This window comes from Astatotilapia calliptera, chromosome 7 (genome assembly GCF_964374335.1).
Source record: "Astatotilapia calliptera chromosome 7, fAstCal68.1, whole genome shotgun sequence".
NCBI classification, from domain to species: domain Eukaryota; kingdom Metazoa; phylum Chordata; class Actinopteri; order Cichliformes; family Cichlidae; genus Astatotilapia; species Astatotilapia calliptera.
Window position 1 is genome coordinate 42,122,239 of NC_137428.1, and position 23,259 is coordinate 42,145,497.

Sequence of the window (23,259 nt, forward strand, 5' to 3'; positions counted from 1 at the left end):
TGGCTGGTTGCTGCTAATATAACTGCATTAGTTTAAGTTAGCTAACTAGAGAGTACGATGCCGAAGTATAGTAACAATAAAGTCATCTTTATCTCTATGTCTGTCAGGGTTCATGGGTTGTTGACCCAGTGTTTCAGTTTGTTCATATTCACTGTTTATTTTCCATGTGTTTCCTGTCTTACTGTGTTAACCACCTGTCTACGTGTGTTATAACACAGGAAGCAGAACAAGAGATAAGTTAGATTAAGTTAAGCTGTGTACTCACCAGTCTCTTATCATCATCATCATTAGCCTGTGTATTTAAGCTCTCAGTTTCCCTCAGTTCATTGTCTTGTTATCGTCAATCCCACGTGCCAGTTTTCCAGTTGAGTTAGCTCACCCTTCAGCCAGTCAGTCTCATGTTTTGTTCATCCTGCCTTTACATTAAAAAAATGTGCACATCCTTCACCAACCTCTGTTTGGGTCCTCTCTTCTCCACATCCACACCACAACGCCTTACAATGTCTACTTTAAGCCAATCTTCTGAGCTGTTTTCTTTTCCCGATAGCAACTAGATCTGAAAAAGAAAGTGTTACACACATTGAGTCTGCAACACTGTCCAAAGAAATAATCAGCTTGTGTGTAAATAAAGTTTAGGTAGTTGTGGTGGCATATAAAGCCATATAAAGCCATTCCTTTCAGATGTACATTTACTATAATGTTTTTTTTTGTTTGTAACACTTCAAAGACACCTTGAACCAGTGTCCAGTCGATAGCACGTTCGCCTTCAGTACACCCAACCGAGCCACTGACTTGGACAATCACCGGGTCTGGACATGGTGTCTGCAGAAATGCTGCAGAAATGCTCAAGCACGGCGGACAGCACCTGGTCAACGAAATTGCAAAATTACCTCTTTTCATGTGTCACACACACATGAAAGTCATGAAGTCATGCATGTATAACATTTAAATCTCCAGTTTATTAGAATGTATGAACTGAAAATTAGGGCCATGGACTCAGATAACGAATGACACAATAAATGATAATGAATGACAGAAACTTTTAAGAATAATAATTTCTGATATTAGGAAACATTTCATGAAAATAGCAACAATAAAACAGTAAACATACAAAATATCTGTTACTCACTGGGACAATGTTACACATTCACACACAAACACACCACTTATAGACCTCATATAACAGATCCACGATTGATGTTCCTCACTGCACCTCACAGTCTTGACGTCAGTCTGTTTTTTAGCTCTTAGTAAACAGGAGTCCTGCCAGGCTTCATGTGGGGCTGGATCGAACGTGTTACTCCTGCTTTTCATTGGAGATATAAGCAGACTGGAATATCTTTCTGACCCACACTCACACATGCTGCAACTGGATTGAATGCTATCGCTACAGCAGATATAGTAAGTGGAAATAAGTGTGTGTGTGTGTGTGTGTGTGTGTGTGTGTGTGTGTGTGTGTGTGTGTGTGTGTGTGTTGTTTTTTTATTAGTTTGGGGGTTTTTTTTGCTTCTTTGGGGGCATCCTATTTAAAGTAGATTCATCAGCTTTTTTAGTATTTTTTTAGTGAAAATGTCATATACACACACACGTGTGTGTGTGTGTGTGTGTGTGTGTGTGTGTGTGTGTGTGTGTGTGTATGACATTTTTTCATGCCTTTAACTACTACATTATTTTATATTTGGATTTCAATTATTTTACTAGTTGCATTGTTTTTGACTAATAGACACAATTATTTTAATCTACTGTGTTACTGATTTGTCACTAATGAATGGATGAATTATATTAAAGTAAAGGCAACAACTTTGTTGACCTATTCTTGGATTTTTGAAAACATTTTATTTACAGATACATGTATATAAAATATGCAACATACATTCAACATGTGCCAATTTCAGCTCTTCGGCATGATAAAGTGATATGAAGCTTAACACACTTTTCTGATTCTTACAATGTTGGCATGTTGATGTACAGGATACAAAATATTGGACAACAAACATTTTTTTTGTTTGCTTTTTATTCCCAGATGACGAAAGTGGCAGTTATCTGGACATGTACTTTAGTCATCTGCCTGTTTGTTGACTACTGTTATGCGCAGAAGGTAAAACTCATAGCCACTCACTTGTTCCACTGATTTTCTGTAACACATATTTTACCAGGAAACATTTGTTGTGTATTTCCCCTTCAGCTGAATATCCACTGGGGCCCTCAGTCCATGATGTACTTGAAGGGCAAACGTGAGTTTAACCACAACACAGACGCTTTTTCTCTCTATATCGGGGATGTCAAACTCATTTTAGTTCTAATTTAAACTTTTTAAAAAACAATCATCCCAACTTTTTAATAATATGTCTCAATTTTCTGCACTCAGTTTACTGTTATTGCATATGCATTACATTTTGTATAATTTTGTAACACAAATCTTCACAATGTATTTTGGAATAATAAAAAGAACATCTTATGATTCAAGCTTGTTGAGATAGGGTTGTTTAAAATAAGTAAATCTGGTTATACATGTCACTTCCTATAATTCTCATTTCGCTTGTGCGCCCCAGAACCATATGTTTATTAAAACATATCAGTAACACACTTGATCTCCCGTAGAAGCTCTTGAGTTCAGCTGTTAGTTGTGTTAGCTTTGACTTTTTTATTTTACAGTACATCTGAGAATCATACATGTAAGAAGATCAGTGTTAGCACAAAGTGTCTTCTCCAATTTTTGTTGTCAGATGGCAGGAGGTTTGTCTCAGAGGACAACAACAGTGTTTTGAAGCAGTGCCTCCTTGGCTGGTATGCAGTGATCCGAGGTACAGTATGGCATGATTTTATCTCATTCTGTTTCTGAAAGACTTATTAACATAGTATCCTTAAGCAAAGTTATTCTAAAGGGATATATAAGGAAGAGATGAGGTAGGTGAAATGGGTACTAAAAAAGAAATGGATTCCTCATACCAACTTGAGAATAACAGAAAAGAAAACCAAAAAGTACAAAAAATAAACAGAGAATAACTTGGTTCCATTCAAAATGGAATAAAATTGCATTCACGTAACCCAACTTTGAAGTGCCTTATCAATGGGCCAAAAAATATCAACAACTCTACCCCCCACCACTCCCCACGCCCAATTTATCTCACGTGCTGGGAAATTCCTGTGTTACAGCAGCCATAAATAGACAGATACATGTATAGATAAGTAAAAAATGAAAAAAAAAATCAGGTCTCAGACAGTCATAGTTTAATATGATACAATAAAGAGATTAAATAGAAAATGAAAGATTTTCTGAAATTGTCAGTGGAGTTGAAATAGATGAAAGTGCTCAGCTGCGTGTGCAGTAATTGGTCGCAGGATGGCCTAAATCCATTAATTATCCACATCCATTCACCACAGCCACAGTCATTTGGAGGACCTCTGCCTCAAGTGATGAAGAAATCCAAACAACATGTTGGTTTCAAATTGCAACAGCAAAGACAAGCTCCCTCTGTGCATTCTAACAGTTTAATATTCAAGCCATAGAAACGTTCCTTCACAGGACGATAAAGTCTAAGTCAGCCCTTACTGAATATGACTGAAGAAGTTTTGTAGATCCTACAGAGAGAGTGTAGAGTGTTACTTACCATGTGGTCATGTTCCATGGGATGTTTACATGGGATGTCAGCCATTATAGAAACAAATAAAATACTGAGATTCCCTCCCATTCTTTGTTGTGGTCAAAAAAACAGAGGAAAAAATGTAGCTGTCGATGAAGTCATTAAAAAAAGCAAAAGGCAAAAAACAAACAAAAAAAAAAAACCCTCAAGAATGGGAGCTTCAAAACTTCACAGCTTCAAGACTTCAACTTCAAAAGTTTGCCACTCAGCACCAGGTAAAAAAAAAGTGAAGAGCTGAATTACAACTTACTTCCGCAGTCATAATCAATTTTTGGATAATTTAGTTAAATTCAGTTCTTTCTATATAGTGCCAAATCACTGCAGTAGTAACCTCAAAGAAGCAGCCTAAAGATGAAATATCATTCCAAAATACACAACATGTATTTCACTCATGTAGTAGCACCACAGTGCAGTGGTTTACACATTTGGCTGAACAGCAAAAGCTCCAAAGAGGAGATCCAAATCCGGAGAGGATTGTGTCTGGAGGGACATTTTTGTCAGTTCATGTAAGTCTGCCATATCAAATATGGAGCTCTACCCGCTGTGGTGACCCACTGTGAACAGCTGAAGTAGTTTTATTTGTTCATAGGCTGCAGCCTGTAAGCATTCACAGTGAGGACAGTTCCCCCATATTAAGTGTTATGATAAAGTGGACATATTATAATAGTTCTACTATATATGTAAGTTATGCTTTAAGTAATCTTTATGCAGAAAACTGAACCAGAGGACAAGTTTCTGAGAGTTAACAGCTTGCGTGATAGGCAGCTCACAGCTTAATAGTAGTCGTAGTAAGCAAGTCTCAGCTTCAACTGTGAAAGGAAGCCTTCGAGCTGTAGGTTTGACAGGATGAGATGCAGCAAGAAAGCCATTACTAAGACATCAGAATAAGACAAAGAGGCTTCTCTGGGCCATGAAACACCATCATTGGACTACTGAAGACTGGAAGATATTATGGACTAGAATCCATTTTGGTCTATAAACTGATCGTCGAATGAGGAGTTCTTTTGGTATGGTGATCCATCCAGTGAGTCTGTGAGAGCTTGTGGTCAGTGAGCTTCTCTCTTTTGCTCTTCTGTGCTTCTCTCTTTTTATGTTTCGTTAGTAGAGCTAAATCTGTCGTGGACTTCTGATAGCCTAGTGGAAGAAAATTGAGTGGGTTATAGGATCAATTTAGATAAACGTGTTCATTCCCTGGACCTCTGACTGTAGTTACTGTCAATGGTGCTCATCAAAAGCTGGAATAATCCTACTGATATTACTGACTATTGCTATATGCTACTATTTTTGAGTATTCATGTGCATCTGCGTGTATGGATGTCTGTGTGTTTGTGCATTTGTATGTCAAAAAATATGTGCCCCGGTGTCTGTCACATGTGGAAAAAGCTACTCACAGACATAACATCATGTACTGCTATTTACATGACCAGTGATATTTATTTTGACTCTTTTTCTTCAACTGGTCTTTCTGAGTTAACTGCAGTTATTACTGTTAGCTCCATAAATATTTGGATACAGGCAACTTTTTTATCATTTTGGTTCTGTACATTACCACAATTAATTCTAAATGAAACAACTAAGATGCAGTTGAAGTGCAAACTTTTTGCTTAAATTCAGTGGGCTGAACAAAAAGATTGCATAATAACGTGAGGTACTAAAGGATTTTTAAGACAATCCCTTTATTTCAGGGGCTCAAAAGTAATTGGACAAATTAAATAACTGACAATAAAATGTTAATTTCTAATACTTAGTTGAAAGTCCTTCACTGGCAATGACAGCCTGAAGTCCTGAAATCATGGACATCACCAGATGCTGGGTTTCCTCCTTTTCAACTGCAGCAGCTTTCAGTTGCTCTTTCTTTGTGGGCCTTTCTGTCTGAAGTTTAGTCTTGAACAAGTGAAATGCTCAAATGGGTTAAGATCAGGTGACTGACTTGGCCATTCAAGAATATTCCACTTCTTTGCTTTAATAAACTCCTGGGTTGCTTTGGCTGTAGGTTTTGGTTCATTGTCCATCTGCATTATGAAACCCAATCAATTTGACTGCATTTAGCTGGATTTGAGCAGACAGTATGTCTCTGAACACCTCCGAATTCATTCAGCCACTTCTGTCCTGTGTCACATCATCAATAAACACGAGTGTCCTAGAGCAACTGACAGCCATACACGCTCAAACCATCAGGCTGCCTCTGCCATGTTTTACAGATGATGTAGTTCTCTTTGGATCATGAGCTGTTCCACGCCTTCTCCAAACTTTTTTCTTGCCATCATTCTGGTAGAGGCTGATCTTGGTTTCATGTGTACCAAGAATGTTTTTTCCAGAACTGGCTTTATTAGATGTTTTTTGTTTGTTTGTTTTTTAGCAAAGTCGAATATAGCCTTTCTGTTTTTGAGGTTTATGAGTGGCTTGCACCTTGCAGTGAACTCTCTGTATTTACCTTCATGCAGTCTTCTCTTTATGGTAGACTTGGATATTGATACGCCAACCTCCTGGAGAGTGTTGATCATTTGGTTGGCTGTTGTGAAGAGATTTCTCTTCAAAATTGGAACAAATGAAAATGAATTGAACTGAAATGATGAGATACAGTGGGGCAAAAAAGTATTTAGTCAGCCACTGATTGTGCAAGTTCCCCCACTTAAAATGATGACAGAGGTCAGTAATTTGCACCAGAGGTACACTTCAACTGTGAGAGACAGAATGTGAAAAAAAATCCATGAATTCACATGGTAGGATTTGTAAAGAATTTATTCGTAAATTAGGGTGGAAAATAAGTATTTGGTCACCTCAAACAAGGAAAATCTCTGGCTCTCACAGACCTGTAACGTCTTCTGTAAGAAGCTTTTCTGTCCCCCACTCGTTACCTGTATGAATGGCACCTGTTTGAACTCATCATCTGTATAAAAGACACCTGTCCACAGCCTCAAACAGTCAGACTCCAAACTCCGCCATGGCCAAGACCAAAGAGCTTTCGAAGGACACCAGGAAAAGTATTGTAGACCTGCACCAGACTGGGAAGAGTGAATCTACAATAGGCAAGCAGCTTGGTGTGAAAAAATCAACTGTGGGAGCAATCATCAGAAAATGGAAGACATACAAGACCACTGATAATCTCCCTCGATCTGGGGCTCCACGCAAGATCTCATCCCGTGGGGTCAAAATGATCATGAGAACGGTGAGCAAAGATCCCAGAACCACACGGGGGGACCTGGTGAATGACCTGCAGAGAGCTGGGACCAAAGTAACAAAGGTCACCATCAGTAACACACTACAACGGCAAGGAATCAAATCCCGCAGTGCCAGACGTGTTCCGCTGCTGAAGCCAGTGCATGTCCAGGCCCGTCTGAAGTTTGCCAGAGAGCACATGGATGATACAGCAGAGGATTGGGAGAATGTCATGTGGTCAGATGAAACCAAAGTAGAACTTTTTGGTATAAACTCAACTCGTCGTGTTTGGAGGAAGACGAATACTGAGTTGCATCCCAAGAACACCATACCTACTGTGAAGCATGGGGGTGGAAACATCATGCTATGGGGCTGTTTTTCTGCCAAGGGGACAGGACGACTGATCCGTGTTAAGGACAGAATGAATGGGGCCATGTATCGTGAGATTTTGAGCCAAAACCTCCTTCCATCAGTGAGGACTTTGAAGATGAAACGAGGCTGGGTCTTCCAACATGACAATGATCCAAAACACACCGCCCGGGCAACAAAGGAGTGGCTCCGTAAGAAGCATTTGAAAGTCCTGGAGTGGCCTAGCCAGTCTCCAGACCTCAACCCCATAGAAAATCTGTGGCGGGAGTTGAAAGTCCGTGTTGCTCGGCGACAGCCCCAAAACATCACTGCTCTCGAGAAGATCTGCATGGAGGAATGGGCCAAAATACCAGCTACTGTGTGTGCAAACCTGGTAAAGACCTATAGTAAACGTTTGACCTCTGTTATTGCCAACAAAGGTTATGTTACAAAGTATTGAGTTGTATTTTTGTTATTGACCAAATACTTATTTTCCACCCTGATTTACGAATAAATTCTTTACAAATCCTACCATGTGGATTCATGGATTTTTTTTTCACATTCTGTCTCTCACAGTTGAAGTGTACCTCTGGTGCAAATTACTGACCTCTGTCATCATTTTAAGTGGGGGAACTTGCACAATCGGGGGCTGACTAAATACTTTTTTGCCCCACTGTATTCTAACCAGCAGCTCTGTGTCAGCTAGCTTTAGTAAGTATATCATGTTTAACACATTTTGCAACAAACACTCCATACTGTCTTATCCAGCAAGATCATATATACCTTTTAAACAGTGGTATGCCGGCGTCATTGGCATCCATCCATTGCTCTTAGACTCTCCATTACATTCTTTTACAGTATTTAGCTCAATGGTTGATCGTCCCAGTTCCTGTGAAATCATATTTTCCTGGGCACTGAAACTGACCAGGAACCTGCTGGAAAACTGGAAAGACAATATTTATTGCTTACACTACTATCAGACTCAAAAGAGGCAAGCTGAGCTACTCTCTATAGTTCTGCTGTATTCGGTTTGCTGTCCATAACTCGGCAAGCACGTTATTGTCAGTACACTGTAAAGCATTCTCCTGTCAAATTATCCTTCTCAGTTTGCAGCATTTAATGGCCTCAAGTTCCAGTTAAATAAACTGTAGTTGGCATTACTGTGTGTAGGTTTCCCCTGGCTAATATATGCTCCCTCCCTCCTTGAACCCAAACCAAACTGCTCCTAACAATACTCAGAATGTTAATGGTTTGACTCCCTGCTCCTCCACTCTGGTAAGAGTCCTTGAGCAAAAGAATCCCAAATTACTCTCTAAACATCCGTCATTGTGTGTGATAAGTAAAACAGGTTGCACACACAAGTAAATTTTGTGCTTGCAACCATTAATGGTAGAAATCATTCCACACATGTAGGCCAGGTGAATCATCTTTCCTTACAGTGTTCAGTGTCCTGAAATCTATATACAATCTTCTGCTGCTGACCTTTTGTCTCACAAGGCCCATGGGTATAAATCAAGGATTACGATTCTCTCTAATGGCTTTCACCAGCATACCTGCAGGGCATTTCAATCCATCATCCATCATTATGATGTATGAAAATTATGCAGTTTCTATATTACTTAAAATCAGGTGTGTTGGTTATTTTGCTCTCCTCTTCTTACAGCTTCTGGTTCTCACATGTAGTAACATCTAAATGAGAAATTCCGTCTCGCGTTATGGAAGTCGTGTACATCAGGCTCATGCACACAGCACTACAGAGAGGTGATCGGGATGTGGTTTAAAAAATGCGTAGAGACTCTGACATTCATTACCCGATTATTGTTGTGGCCACTTCCACGTTGCTAGTCTCTGGCAATTCTTTAACCATGGTCTGATGCGTTCCTCCTCCTGAGGCCCACAGCTCCAGATTGGTATCTTAATTTCAGAGAACTTGAATTGCATATTGACAGGCAAGATATACATAGTTCACTGATCCACCTACCTATACCTGTGCTGAGGCTAGAGGCAAAGAGATGACGGCCATGACAGCCAGAACACAGGCTTCCAAAGCATCAGCATCAATATGGATTGGCTGTGGCTCAGGTCATTTGATCTGGATGCCAAATATCCTTGTCAAGAAACTAAGCCCAAGTTGCTCTCCGATGCATCCATGGAAGTGTGAATGCTAGATAGAAAGTACTTGTGTAGAAAAAGGATAGAAAAAAAGTGCTTAGATGAACGGGTATGACTGAGGCAAGTTGTATAAAGCACTCTCAGTGCCCAGGTAGAATTTAAAAGTGATGTGTAAGAACCAGTCCATTTACCAGTATCAGTGTCCATTTTATTTATAAAACACATTTCATTACAATGGGCTTATAATTTACTGTAAAAAAAAGAAAAAGAACAGTGTGTAGGTCCCTGTGACAGACAGGTGACCTGTCCAAGGTGTACCTCCCTTACACCCCCATGGCAGCTGGGATAGACTTCAGTCCCCCACAACCCTGAAATGTATTAGTGATAGAAATGTGATGGATGGTGGAAGGTCTACAATGTCTTATAGCAAAAACAACAAAACAAAATGTCATAAAGAGTCAACCTTGAAGTTAAAGCACAAACATACAAACTCTCACACCTGTGCATGCACGCACACAGACACACCTGCACACACTGGGTCACTGTAGCAGGTCTTCTGCTAATCAGCAGGTTGTTGGTTTGGTCCAGTCTGCAGGCCAAACATCTTTGGACAAAATACAAACCCCACGTTGTTCTCCGATCTTGGAGTATGAATGTATGTGAATGTTAGATAGAAAGAGCACAGAAAAAACACTTGTATGAATGGGTGTGAATAAGGCAAGTTGTATAAAAGTGCTCTGAGTGCTCAGGTAGAGTAGAAAAGCACTATATAAGAATCAGTCCATTTATACACACAGACAGTAGCCTAAATGTAAACCCGTGAAAATAAAGGTTTTTAAGTTTGGGTTGTTTTTTCTTCAGTCTAGACGCAGCTCTTTCCTGTTTGAAGAGAGCAGCACAACCTGAAAAGGGCATCCATAGAGGCAGTGACACCATTTGTCCTCCAGAGGCTGTGTGCAAAGTTCAAACTCTTTATGAAATATCACACCCACGGTTGCTGGTGCAGGGAATCTGAAGGCCAGGCTACCATGAGACAAAAACCTACAGGGCCTTTCTAAACTTATCCAGAGTAACCTGAAAACAAATAGTTTCATTATGGCAACTCCCATGATCGTGGCTTTTTATTTCTGGACTGAGAAACTAAGAACATTGAAACAGAAGTCTTAATGTGAACGGTAATAATTTACTGTACTCAGAAGCAGTAATAAGTTCATTTATTCCAATGAATTTCTATCATTATGCAACACATTTTACACACTTCAGAAACTGTTACTGTAGAGGTATAAAAAAGCTGATTTAAACGACTTACACTTCAAGTTGGTTTATAATCAAATGTACTGTAAAAAGTTTCATTGTTGCTATATTCTTGAAAAAGAGTGTACTGATGTGCATAAATATAATAAAGTCTGGTTGACATGGCAGTTTAAACACCTCCCTTTTTGTGTGTGCTTGCATGTGTGTGTACGTAGGCATCCAGAAACTGCAGTCGCTGGACTTCAAAAGACCCAGTCACATTCTGAGCTCAGAGAAAGTCCTCATACACTACCTCCAGAAGAGATGAGACACACCAGCTCGGACTGTGTACACGCAATCCAAACTGACAGTTCATCGAGAAAAAGGCCTAAAAACCATTTCACTTCAGTGGATACACAGTGACGTGGTACTACAACAAGAATCTAGCATGCCAGCTCTGGTAAAGCCAGTGAATTATTAGATAATTATGTGTATATTTGAATTGTTCATGCATGATAGCTTTCTATAGATGCATAGATATAGATAAATACAGAAAATGCTTGAAATAAAGCTGTTTGTGTAAATATCATGGCTGCAGTTTATCATTTTGCCCAGAAGAGGCCAGCAACATATTGTAGGAAAACTAAAGGCCGTCATCTAAGGATCATCAATGAATATCTATTATGTATTTCCAGAAATTATTTAGTGTTCGAAGAAAACATTCCTATAAAAAAGGAAGCAATGAAACATTATGGAAATACCTCAGTAGACATCAGAATCAGAATCAGAATACTTTATTAATCCCTAGGGAAATTATGTGGGTTACGGTTGCTCCAGTACAGTAACACTAATAGAAACAAAAACAAAAACAGACTAGACTATTAGCAATGCAATATGTTAAGATATAAGGAATACCACAATATATACAATATATACAAATCACCAAATAATGAATATCCAGGGTTGGCAGATGTAGTTATGAATAAATATAACCACATCTGCCATAGACAGCAACATTAATAAGTAAGAAAGAGCGTGTGCAAAAAGATGTAACTATAGCAGTGTTTACGGAGTATTAGATTGTGTTGTACAGGGAGATGGCCACAGGCAGGAATGATTTCCTTTGTCGTTCAGTGGTGCTTTTTGGTAATCTCAGTCTCTCACTGAACGAGCTCCTGTGGCTAGTCAGCATGTTATGCAGTGGGTGGGACGTATTGTCCAACTTTGTGTTATCTTGGACAACATTTGCCTCTCTGACACCACCCTAAGAGAGTCCAGCTCCATCCCCAAAACGTTACTGGCCTTGCGGATCAGTTTATTGAGTCTGTTGGCATCAGCAACCCTTAACCTGCTTCCCCAGCATGCAACAGCATAGAGGACAGCACTGACCACAACAGACTCATGGAAAATCCTGAGCATTGTCCGACAGATGTTGAAGGACCTCAGCCACCTCAGAAAATAGAGTGGACTCTGGCCCTTCCTGTAAAGTGCAGTAGTGTTTTTAACCCAGTCCAGTTTATTGTCTATGTGTACTCCAAGATATTTATAGTCCTCCACAATGTCCACGTTGTGGAGGATTATAAATACTAAATATTGAAACGGGGTCAAGGTTTTCCTGGTCGTCCTACAATCCACAATCAATTCCTTGATCTTTGCCACGTTGAGCTGCAGATAATTCTGCTCGCACCACGTGACAAAGGACTCACCCAGCTTATCACCCAGGAGGGTCGGCCTGATGGTGTTGAATGCACTGGAAAAGTCAAAAAACATGACCCTAACAGTGCTCGCCAACTGGTCCAGATGGGTGTAGACACGATTGAGCAGGTAGATGATGGCGTCCTTAGTTCCTAGATGGGGCTGGTAAGCAAATTGAAGGGGATCCTGATGTGGTCTTACTATGGGTCGGAGCTAGTCCAGGATGAGTCTTTCCAGGGTCTTCATGATGTAATGATGACAGGATGACAGGCCTGTAATCCTGGGGGCCACTGGGACATGGCAACTTTGGTACAGGGACGACGCATTAGTGGAAAATTGTGCATAAAGTGAAAATAATTGTTCTACAGAAAAATGTTCCCAATCAGTATTAAATGGGATAATATTACTGCTTCATACTTTGAGTTCATTTGAAATAATTTGAATTCTGTTTAATGTCAAGCTTAATATATATAAATCATATGTTTACAGTGGCCCCATATCACCGAAAAAAAAACTGTTGTCATGTTGACAGAGCTGCCTTCCCTTCTTCATCATCCTCACAGTTTTTCTTGCTGATGTACCGGGTGGGCCATTTATATGGATACACCGTAATAACATGGGAATGGTTGGTGATATTAAAGTCCTGTTTGTGGCACATTAGTATATGTGAGGGGGCAAACTCCTCAAACATCTTGAGGAGTTTGCCCCCTCACATATACACATAAAATGTGTTCAATGTGCTGCCCATTGTGTTGGATTGTCAATGCCACCCTCTTCTCCCACTCTTCACACACTGATAGCAACACCGCAGGAGAAATGGTAAATGGTAAATGGCCTGTATTTATATAGCGCTTTACTAGTCCCTAAGGACCCCAAAGCGCTTTACATATCCAGTCATCCACCCATTCACACACACATTCACACACTGAGAAATGCCAGCACAGACATCCAGAATCCGTAGTTTCAGGTGCTGCACATCTCGTATCTTCACATCATAGACAATTGCCTTCAGATGACCCCAAAGATAAAAGTCTAAGGGGGTCAGATCGGGAGACCTTTCAACTGGCCCACGACGACCAATCCACTTTCCAGGAAACTGCTCATCTAGGAATGCTCGGACCTAGCACCCATAATGTGGTGGTGCACCATCTTGCTGGAAAACGAGGGAAAGACATCGTCATGTAGCAATTTCAAATATCCAGTGGCCTTGAGGTTGATTGGTTTCAACATAACTTCTCTTTGTTCACAGCCATTGACATGTCAAAGAGGTTAACACGTGAGGAGCGAATCGAAATTGTGTTGATATCTGGTGAATGCAGTAACCGGGTCATTGCAGCAGATTTCAATGCAAGACACCCTACGAGATGTGCAGCACCTGAAACTACGGATTCTGGATGTCTGTGCTGGCATTTCTCAGTGTGTGAATGTGTGTGTGAATGGGTGGATGACTGGATATGTAAAGCGCTTTGGGGTCCTTAGGGACTAGTAAAGCGCTATATAAATACAGGCCATTTACCATTTACCATTTCTCCTGCGGTGTTGCTATCAGTGTGTGAAGAGTGGGAGAAGAGTGTTGCATTGACAATCCAACACAATGGGCAGCACATTGAACACATTTTATAAGTGGTCACCAGATATCAACACAATTTCGATCCGCTCCTCACGTGTTAACCTCTTCGACATGTCAATGGCTGTGAACAAAGAGAAACTTGTAAATAACTCGTGAAAGAATAAAGTTACATTGAAACCAAGCACATCATTGTTTTTCTTGTGACATTACCAATAAGTTTGATGTGTCACATGGCCCTCTTCCTATTGAAAAAACAAAAGTTGTATCCAAGATGGCCGACTTCTAAATGGCCACCATGGTCACCACCCATCTTGAGGAGTTTGCCCCCTCACATATACTAATGTGCCACAAACAGGACTTTAATATCACCAACCATTCCCATGTTATTACGGTGTATCCATATAAATGGCCCGCCCTGTACTAAAGGGGTTATTGATAACTTTTTCACACTCCACCTTTTCTACATCAACCATATTCACCAAGACAAAACTCACCTGTTACAACAGTGGTTCTTAACCTGGGTTCGATCGAACTCTAGGGGTTCGGTGAGTCGGTCTCAGGGGTTCGGCAGAGCCTCCACCACGGCTCATTTTGTGCACCAGTAAAAAACATATCTATGTCTTGAATTTGAAAAAAATCATATTTTATTTTTCACTAAAGAGGGGTTCAGTGAATGCGCATATGCAACTGGCGGGGTTCGGTACCTCCAACAAGGTTAAGAACCACTGTGTTACAATGATAAATCACCGAAGCTCATCAGCTGCTGGTCTCCACTCAGTTTGCCATCACAGACCAGAGGTTTATCCACAGCACACATACTGTCATGGTCCCTGTGCCCTGCTGGTCAATCCTCTATTGGGCAATATGTTTGTGGTTTGTTTGCTCTCTCGCCCTCTCTCTCTCTCACTCTCTCTCTCTCTCGCCACGGCGATGCTCACTGCGGGCTCCCGCTGCTGGCCCACACACCTGCTCATCACCACACCGGCCGCTGATCCCAGCTGATTACTGCACTACTTAGATGGCGAGTCTGCACTAGTCTTCGCTGGATCGTTGAACTATCAGCGTCAGTCAAACTTGTGTATCTGCCAACCTGTATCTTGAAAGCCCTTTGTTATTATCCCGCTAACCCGACCTTTTGTGTTTAGATCGTTTTTGGAACCGGATTCTGAGAGGAGTGACTGAGGAGGAGCTTTTGTACAGAAAGTGTGGAGCACCTTTTCCCCTAACCCTGTTTCCCACGGACCCTGGCGACCCGGACCCGTTTCCCCTGCACATTGTACATAGCCACTTGGTGATTGTGTTCACTGTGAATAAACGCACTGTTCTTCGCTTAAAGGGAAACCCTGGCCTGCGCCTGAGTCTCTTTCGGACCCCCTAACACATGCCATCAGAAACAACTGCTGGTCTCTGTGGGAGTTTTTAATATCACAATGGGGATTGTCTTATCTAGATAATTATAGCAACTAATTTTGAACACGTAACCTGTTCTATATCAGACCAGCCTCATTTTCACAAATTCCTTTTCGAGTGACACATGAAGTGCAATATAGATTATTATTGATGTAATCATTTTTATACCCGCAGCCTGTTAGAAAATATGGTATATCAATTGAGGGAAGCCAAGTCTGGTTTACACTCCTGGTGATGCAGATAAGATAGATTACAAGATTACGTTATTTATCACAAATAAAACAGATAAATGTCTCAGCAGGTAGAGCATCTATTAATCAGAATGGTTCAATCACTGGTTGCTTCAGTCTTTTAAAAGAAGCTGTACCATTAATTAATTCTTAGATTGATCATAATTTCAGATTTATCTCTTTTAATGGACTATGTACCAGTGGTCTTTAAGGTGACAGTAATTATACCTTTACCTTATAAACCCATCACTTGACCCTGCACATCAGGTTAAGTTGTAGGTTACAGATAAAGCTTTGGCACAAATTTCAGCTGAAGCATAAAGGATTGAAATGAGCTGTAATACTCCATGAAGCACATCAAAGTCCGCTCTCAGTGTTCCTCTTTGGATCTTAATCAGTTCACCGTACTCAACCACTTCATGGTTCAAACACTTAACATTCCACATAATGATCAGTGGAACAACTCCAGCTTTAACACTCTGTTTTCTCCATAGCTCCTCTGGGACTAATAGCATCAGCTGGTGAAGATTTTCCACTGCCAAGAGTATGGAAATGCAAAGATAAAACACTTTGCACTAAAATTGGACACATTTCCTAATAAAATTAATTTTAGCTCATAACTGTGACCTAAAGACCTAGACAAATTCTTAATTCATCTGTGTTACAGGAAAAATGATTCTATGTTTCTTTACCTTCTTTTAAATGTGCAAGCATGCCCTTTGCCTATGGTTAGATTAGTTTAGAATTATCTTTTTAGACTTTCTCAGCAAAGACATACTGTTTTGGGACATATTGTTTTAGATTGTTTTATCTCTCACAGCCTTCTCCCAGCTCTCTGCTGACGAGACTAGCGCCACATATGGAGTTGTTTATTTTACTTGTTTTGTATTTTCTTATCCTGTTCTCACTGTCTTTCCTATAAAAATTACCAAGCCACTGTGCATGGTGTGAGTTGTTCTTAGCAGCTCACCCGTGTACACGTTTGATAAAGAAAGTAACTTTGTCTCATTGTGTCTTTATTTCTCCTGGGTTTTTTACAGAGTTTTCCCCCAACATTTCTTGGTCCTTCGAGCCGGATCGCCTCCATCGTGTCCCATCTCCGTGACCAGTCCACGTTGCTCGTCTGTCGACAGCCCACACACTAGGTGTGTGGTCAAAGACCAAGGGCGTTAAATTCGAGTCTTGGCCAACGTTCTTAGAAAGCGACCCACGGTGGTGGGGCCCGATCGAGGTGGACCAGACCCGGCGACACTGACCAGGTAGATACAGACACACTGACACAATCTTGCGTAAAATCGTATTTTAAATTCAGGGAATTTAAAATAGCGAAAGTAGCTCGTCGCGACTGGAAGCTCCCCACTTCTGTGGGTTTAAAGTAGCTCGTCGGCTGGTAGCTTGGAGCTCGTCGACTGGAAGCTCCCCACTCTTGTGGGTTAGGTTTGGAGCTCTGAGTAGCTCCCCCAGCTGGGTCAAGGGAATAAGTAGCTCGTCTACAGAAAGACTGGCAGCTCCCCTTATTATAAGGGTTCCGATCGCGCGAATAAGTGTGAATGTGAATGTATGTGTGTATTGTTGTAACTAACGGAGCAAGCTGACTTTTCACGGTCCAATAAGAGACTGAGCCGCTCCTACTGTGTTTTTCTTTCACTGCTGTTCGCTGAAGTGCTGGTGGTTTGGGAGAACGGTCGAGTTCCGCCTCGTAAAGTTCACACCGCTTTTGGAAATAGTCCGAAAGTAGAAGGGCGTGTGAACAACCACTCTCATTCCTCATACCAGCGAAGGTGGATAGCAGCTGTATTGCCAGTGTATAAATAAATAAATAAAAATAAATAACTAAATAAATACATAAGTAAGATACACTAAATAATAAAAATTGAAAAATGGGGAATAAAACCTCTAAACCTCTTGCCAATAATGGGCAGTATACACAAAAGTTCATTAATGACGAACAATGGATAGAAAATAAATATCCAGGTGCAGGAAAAATCAGCGCAAGGAGATGGCGTAATCCTAAAAAGACGTCATGTCCTGGGTGGGAGGGTACGTGCAGCCCCGCAGCTTTAACACAGCTCAAAGATAGCTTATTAAAGGAAATAAGTGCAACCACAAATCTTAGAAAGAAAGGAAAACGCACAAATGAATTAACTTTCCTAGATGCATGGAAAAAAGAGCAACAGAGACGTGCTGAGAATAGAGAAAAGAAACAGAATAAAAAACAAAAGCAAAGCTGTGAGGTGCCTGAAGCAACGGCTGCAGCCCCTCCCCCCTATGTTACTGCCTCTGCATCAACTCCCAAGCAAACAGACAAAGATGCAGCTGTGAATAACCCTTACGGTTCAGTGCAGGCAGATTTAGCTAAAATGTCATTAACACATGCACCTGAAGCAGATATAGGGGAAGATCATGTAGGCAGGGAAATATGGCCTGACCCCCCAAGCCCCCCAGGAGTATTTCCATTAATAAGTTCACCTAACCCCAGATATGGTCAGCCGATTGGACCTATGGGGCATCAAGACGCACACCCCACAATTCTTGTGTTTAGACCATGGTCACATGAGGATCGCAAAAATGTTCTTAAAGATGTCCCGCCCCTGCATGACGGTTTTGACACATGGAAGAGAGCAGTTGAAGCAATTAGGACTCAGTGGTATTTAAACGGTCATGAAATGTACCAGGTACTTCAAGATCTTTTAGGTTTGAAGTTTGGCTCAGTGAAAGGCTCTTTCACTGGGGGGGCAATTAATAATCCTTTAGATTCTTTAGTGGTCGGCAACGGACCACAACCCCTGCGTGCAGGTGACCCTGAATTAGAAGGCCAACTACATAATTTCTATGAACGTGTGAAACTACAGCTGGCCCCCAAGCCAAACTACAATAAAATAGGAGAGGTAAAACAGAAAGAAAATGAAACTGCATCAGACTTTTTAGACCGCCTGCGCCCAGTTTTTAGGCAGCATTCAGGTTTAGATTATGCCGATGGCGATGCAACGCCATTCCAGCAGCAATTAAAAAATGCGTTTCTAAATGGCCTGCTCCCACCAATCAGAGCACATGTAGAGAAACATTGGGTCACAATGAACACTGGCAACCTGCCAGATGCCCTGTTACATGCTGAACACGCCGCAAAAGTGCACAAACAGAAAAATAAGGCTGACGTCTTCACCATAGATTCAGAGACAGGTTTCCTTGCATTTTCGGGAGGCTATCAGAGACAGAAAGGGAAGCAAGGTAATCGACAGCAAGGCCGCAGACACAGAAACAGAGACAGCAGATATGAAAGAGACAATGCCTGTTTCAACTGTGGAAAACGAGGTCACTTTGAACGAGAGTGCAGAAGTAAGCCACAGACACATAATAGTAGGAGGAACAATGACAGGCAAAACAGTGGCGAATCTATGGAGAACAACGACATGTGACTAGACAGCACACAAGACATGAACATTGATGAGGGAGGGGAAGTTTTTAACATAGAACAATTGCTATTAGGGTCAGAATACAAACCAACGCTGCTAATTCATGTGAACGGGCAACCAATCCAAATGTTGTGTGACACCGGAGCATGTAAAACGGTTCTAAGGCAGCCGCCTAAAAACTTACAGTACTCAAAAGACGCATTAGTTGTGAAGTCAGCCACAGGCCACACCACTGTACAACAACTAACTGCCCCGTTAGAATTAATGCATACCGAAAGTGGCCGCAGGTGCTTCATTAAATGCATATATGACCCGTCATGCCCAGTAAACCTACTAGGAAGAGACGCTCTGACAGAACTCAAGATAGGCGTGGTACCGGAAGAGAATGGCATGATTGCTGAATGCATGCTAAATGACAACACACCAGAGCCAGATAGCATTAACACGGCACACAGCAGCAACGTGTGTCTCTCTCAAGGCTACGGTGTCCCACATTATTACTGGACTCTTGAGTTGCCCGAGCTCACAAAGCTACACAATGTGGCCCGCAAATATACACCCCCCACATCCTATTTCCAGAAACCCACTGACTATCACAACACGTTGAGATTTAAACAAACTCCAGGCCCAGACCCACTTTACGATCAGCAAGTGTGGAAGCTAGGACAACAGAGTTTGACTTTACAACACCTGTATGTCACAAAGTCGGGAAATGCAGTGTGCTCAGTAATCCAATCAGCAGCCGTGAAGGCTTTGAACCGCATGCCTAAGCCACACGTGTCTGTAGCGCATGACTATCATTCAGACTGGAAGGATTTAGGAAATGTGTTAGCCAGGGTTGAAGCAGACACTTATGAAAAAACGGAAGACACTCATGAAGGCTGGCTTCAAGGCCGCCGGACGGGTTGTTTCCGACACACACTGGGTTGGCTGGTCGCAGTCAGGCCCGCTGTACACCTAGCCGATGCCGCTGAAACACATGCACAATTAACTGAATGACATCAGGCAGCACTAGCTCAGCTGCCTAAAACTCTCTGGTCTACAGGCCCTGCTGATGTAGGCCTTATAACAAATGCAGATGAAGTAAGAGTAAAACCTCTCTCAAAACACAGACCACTGATATCTCAATACCCACTCACTACTGAGGCTAGACATGGCATTCGCCCAGTGATAGCAGACATGGAAAAGGCAGGAATTTTAATAAAAACAAAGACAGCCACCTGTAACACTCCTATCTTTCCTGTTAAAAAAGCTATCACGGGTGCATACCGTCTAGTACATGACCTGAGAGCTATAAACGAAGTGACTGAACAAATCCCACCGGTGGTTGCTAATCCACACACTATTTTAAATCAGGTCACACCGAACGAACAGTGGTTCTCAGTAATCGACCTTTCAAACGCTTTTTTCTCAGTTCCACTACATCCAGACTCACAGCCATTGTTTGGCTTCACCTTTGAGGGTCAGAGGTACACATACACTCGTTTGCCCCAGGGTTTCCAGAATAGCCCAACCCTCTATGCAGAAGCACTCGGTTTCAGCATAAAACACCACTGTGCTTATCACCCTCAGAGCGCAGGCCTTGTAGAGAGAACTAACGGCACTATAAAACAAAGGCTCAGGAAATGCATGGCAGAAACAGGAAGGCCGTGGCCTGAATGTTTGGGTTTAGTGAAAATGTGGATGCGCTTAACACAAGGCTCCCATAAACTAACTCCATTTGAAATCATTCATGGCAGGCCGTTTCCACTGCCTATTACCAGTCAACCAATAGACAAAGCAATCAGAGAAAACACATTAGCAGAGTGGATGTCTAAGCTGTTAGAAAACAAAGAGATCGTTGTACATAATCAACAACCTGATGATGTTTCTCCAGTGTCTTGCAGACTAAAGCCCGGTGACTGGGTTCTGATCAAGGTGCTCCAAAGGAAAAACTGGAGCACACCCAGGTGGGAGGGGCCATACCAAGTCCTCCTCACTACACCGACCGCTTGCAAAATTGCGGAACGACCATCCTGGGTCCATCAGAGTCACTGCAGGCGAGTCAGTGAAGCCATCTAAACACAGCTGACGGCAGGCTTGCCTACTTGTCGTGATCTCGCCCGGTGGAGGGGTCAGCTTTCCTGGCCGGGGGGTCTACTCGCGACAGGAGGGTGTGTTCCGTCGTCATGAGGTGGTGGCTCTTATCAACTGCAGCGGCCCTGACCATGGCCGGGCTCCTCATCTTTGCTTCCTTGAGGGACAACAAGTCACGCTATATGGAGAAAAGGCAGACACTGTATGACAAAGGAAAGTACACCAAGTTTCCCCATGGCTACGCCACTAACTTCTGGTGGCAGTTTATGAACACTACAGCTCATTTGAATAACAAAACTGACTGCTATGCATGTACCCATATGCCCCTATCCTCGCAGACGTCTGGCCTGTGGCCGTACAGCATACCTGAAGATCGCAGTTGGTGTCTGTTGGGCCTGGCAACACATCCAGGCTACGGTACTCTTTGGTCCAAAGCCAACTACAGCATCCCAGCAAAAGCAACCTGGAGGTCATCATCACTCACAAATGTGAACTGTTCCGGACAGACCTACCTACTGACCTGGCCCCAAGTCTCAGACCCACTGCCTGATGTAATTCTACTGAACAAACTGAACGCATCACAACTGCCAGTATGTGTGATGAACAATGGATCGCGGGCAGTGGGGGAGCTGCCTACTCACCTATGTAAGTCCATATACACTTTCTGCCCACCAAGGAACGAGAGGAAGTGTATGGCCTGTTCAATCAACGCCACCTGTGCCAGTAACACGACGCTGATGGGCCTAAACTGTCGCTCCGACTACAGCTACCGAATGCCACTACAAACAAAGACTCAGTACCAGACAGGATGTGCACGGACGGCACCCAGCAGCAGAGGAACCAGAGTTTTGGCTGACTGGTACTTCCTATGTGGCAACAAGGCTTATCTGTCACTCCCTGAAGGTTGGGGAGGTCTGTGCGCCCTGGTGGAATTATCAGATCACGTTTTCTTCATGCAAAGTGTTGCACATCACCCAAGCAGCCGGCAGAGACGTGAAGTGGACATCGCCTCCCCCAATTCTTTCGGCATTACCGTGGACACTGGAGTGCCGGGAGAGTTTCGCATCTGGGGAGGAGGAGTGAAATTCTTACAGAGCTTGATCCCCGGCATTGGAGTTGCCGAGGTGCGGGATCATGTGGAAATCAACCGATATGCTCTGCTACGACACATCAACTTGACTAAGACCCTGGGAACCGCCTTAGCAGGAGAACAGCAGGCCATCAGAACGATGGTGCTGCAGAACAGACTGACACTAGACCTGCTAACAGCATCACAAGGAGGAGTTTGCAAGCTGATCGGGGAAACATGTTGCACTTTTATCCCTGATGGATACGAAACTGGAGGAGACATTTATGAAGCTTTGCAGAATTTGACCGCTCTGCAAAAATATGTCACTGAACACACACCTGGAGCAGCTACAGCACAAAGCTGGCTGGACTGGCTGTTCAGCGGTTCATGGCTGGCTGCTGTAGCAAAGCCATTTTTCCTTCTAGGTCTCATCATGATAGCACTGCTCATATTAGTGTTGTGTGTGTTGCCATGCCTAAGAGTAATGATTTCACAGATGATAACAACTACAATGACTGCTTATGTTGCCGTGCCTGAAGAAGAACAACATCCCGTTGCAATTCTGTTAGAGGAGAACTTGTACTAGCTGCTAATAAATGACGTGGTGATTAAAAATGACTTGTCAAGTGATCATGCACTGATTAAAACATTAGTAGGTTATGCAAGTTTTCATGCTTTTATGCTTATCCTTGCTTAGCCTTTACAATAATGGATTACACAGCAGTGGGGAATAGATTTCATCACAACAGATGTCTTTTTGAAAGTGCCGTAACTAAGTTTAAGGATATAATTCATCCACTGTTATCTTCAAATGCTTGTGCCAACACGGTGCAGAAGAGCTACTCCCACGTAGGTCGATTATCTTGCTAATATTTTTACTTCTTCACTGCATACTGTCAGGTTCAATTTATGAGAGAAGATGAAGAAACTCAAAGTATTTATTTTCCTCAATTTATTAAGCAGTTGAAGATTCTAATTAATAATGGCGCCATGGCTCTTCCTCCATTGTGCAAACCAAATGAACAAAACAGCACCACATCCAGGCAGTAAACATTTTTCCTATGTGACGAACAAAATATTAATATGATTGGTTAAAAGGTTGGGGAAAGACTGCAGTTTAAACTTGATCCCCCTTATTTGGCGTGGGTCCATCTCTTGGGTCATCTTACGCCTTCTGGACATCTCCCTGTAATAAGGCCTCCTGTAGTTCACCATGACAACCATCTCTTATCCTCCAGTCAGCCGTATCCGGTCGTTAAGTCATGAGGTATGAATCCTGCTTTCAGGTCCAAACTACTCT

At 42.2% G+C, this 23,259-nt stretch overlaps 2 protein-coding genes and 1 long non-coding RNA gene across 4 annotated transcripts; all 3 read left to right on the forward strand.

Annotated features, from left to right (window-relative positions):
- The first annotated feature begins 2,023 nt into the window (after window positions 1–2,023).
- On the forward strand, window positions 2,024–11,085 carry LOC145429737 (spexin prohormone 2-like). Its single transcript, XM_080303724.1, has 4 exons — window positions 2,024–2,098; window positions 2,186–2,234; window positions 2,727–2,804; window positions 10,733–11,085. Exons 1-4 carry the CDS (start codon window positions 2,024–2,026, stop codon window positions 10,822–10,824), a joined length of 294 nt encoding a protein of 97 aa, XP_080159850.1. The 3' UTR covers window positions 10,825–11,085.
- A 3,598-nt stretch (window positions 11,086–14,683) lies between these two features.
- LOC145429870 (uncharacterized) lies at window positions 14,684–15,102 on the forward strand. Its single transcript, XR_013910204.1, has 2 exons — window positions 14,684–14,824; window positions 14,907–15,102. It is a non-coding gene; the product is annotated as an uncharacterized LOC145429870 (long non-coding RNA).
- A 963-nt stretch (window positions 15,103–16,065) lies between these two features.
- On the forward strand, window positions 16,066–22,577 carry LOC145430118 (syncytin-A-like). Of its 2 annotated transcripts, none has more exons than XM_080304517.1 (2): window positions 16,066–16,660; window positions 20,691–22,577. In XM_080304517.1, the coding sequence occupies exon 2, from the start codon at window positions 20,983–20,985 to the stop codon at window positions 22,543–22,545; it is 1,563 nt and encodes a 520-aa protein (XP_080160643.1). In that variant the 5' UTR covers window positions 16,066–16,660; window positions 20,691–20,982; the 3' UTR covers window positions 22,546–22,577. The 2 variants fall into 2 exon arrangements, with proteins under 2 accessions (XP_080160643.1, XP_080160644.1); XM_080304518.1 differs by lacking the exon at window positions 16,066–16,660 and having other exon boundaries at window positions 20,930–21,441; window positions 21,567–22,577.
- The last annotated feature ends 682 nt before the right edge of the window (window positions 22,578–23,259 follow it).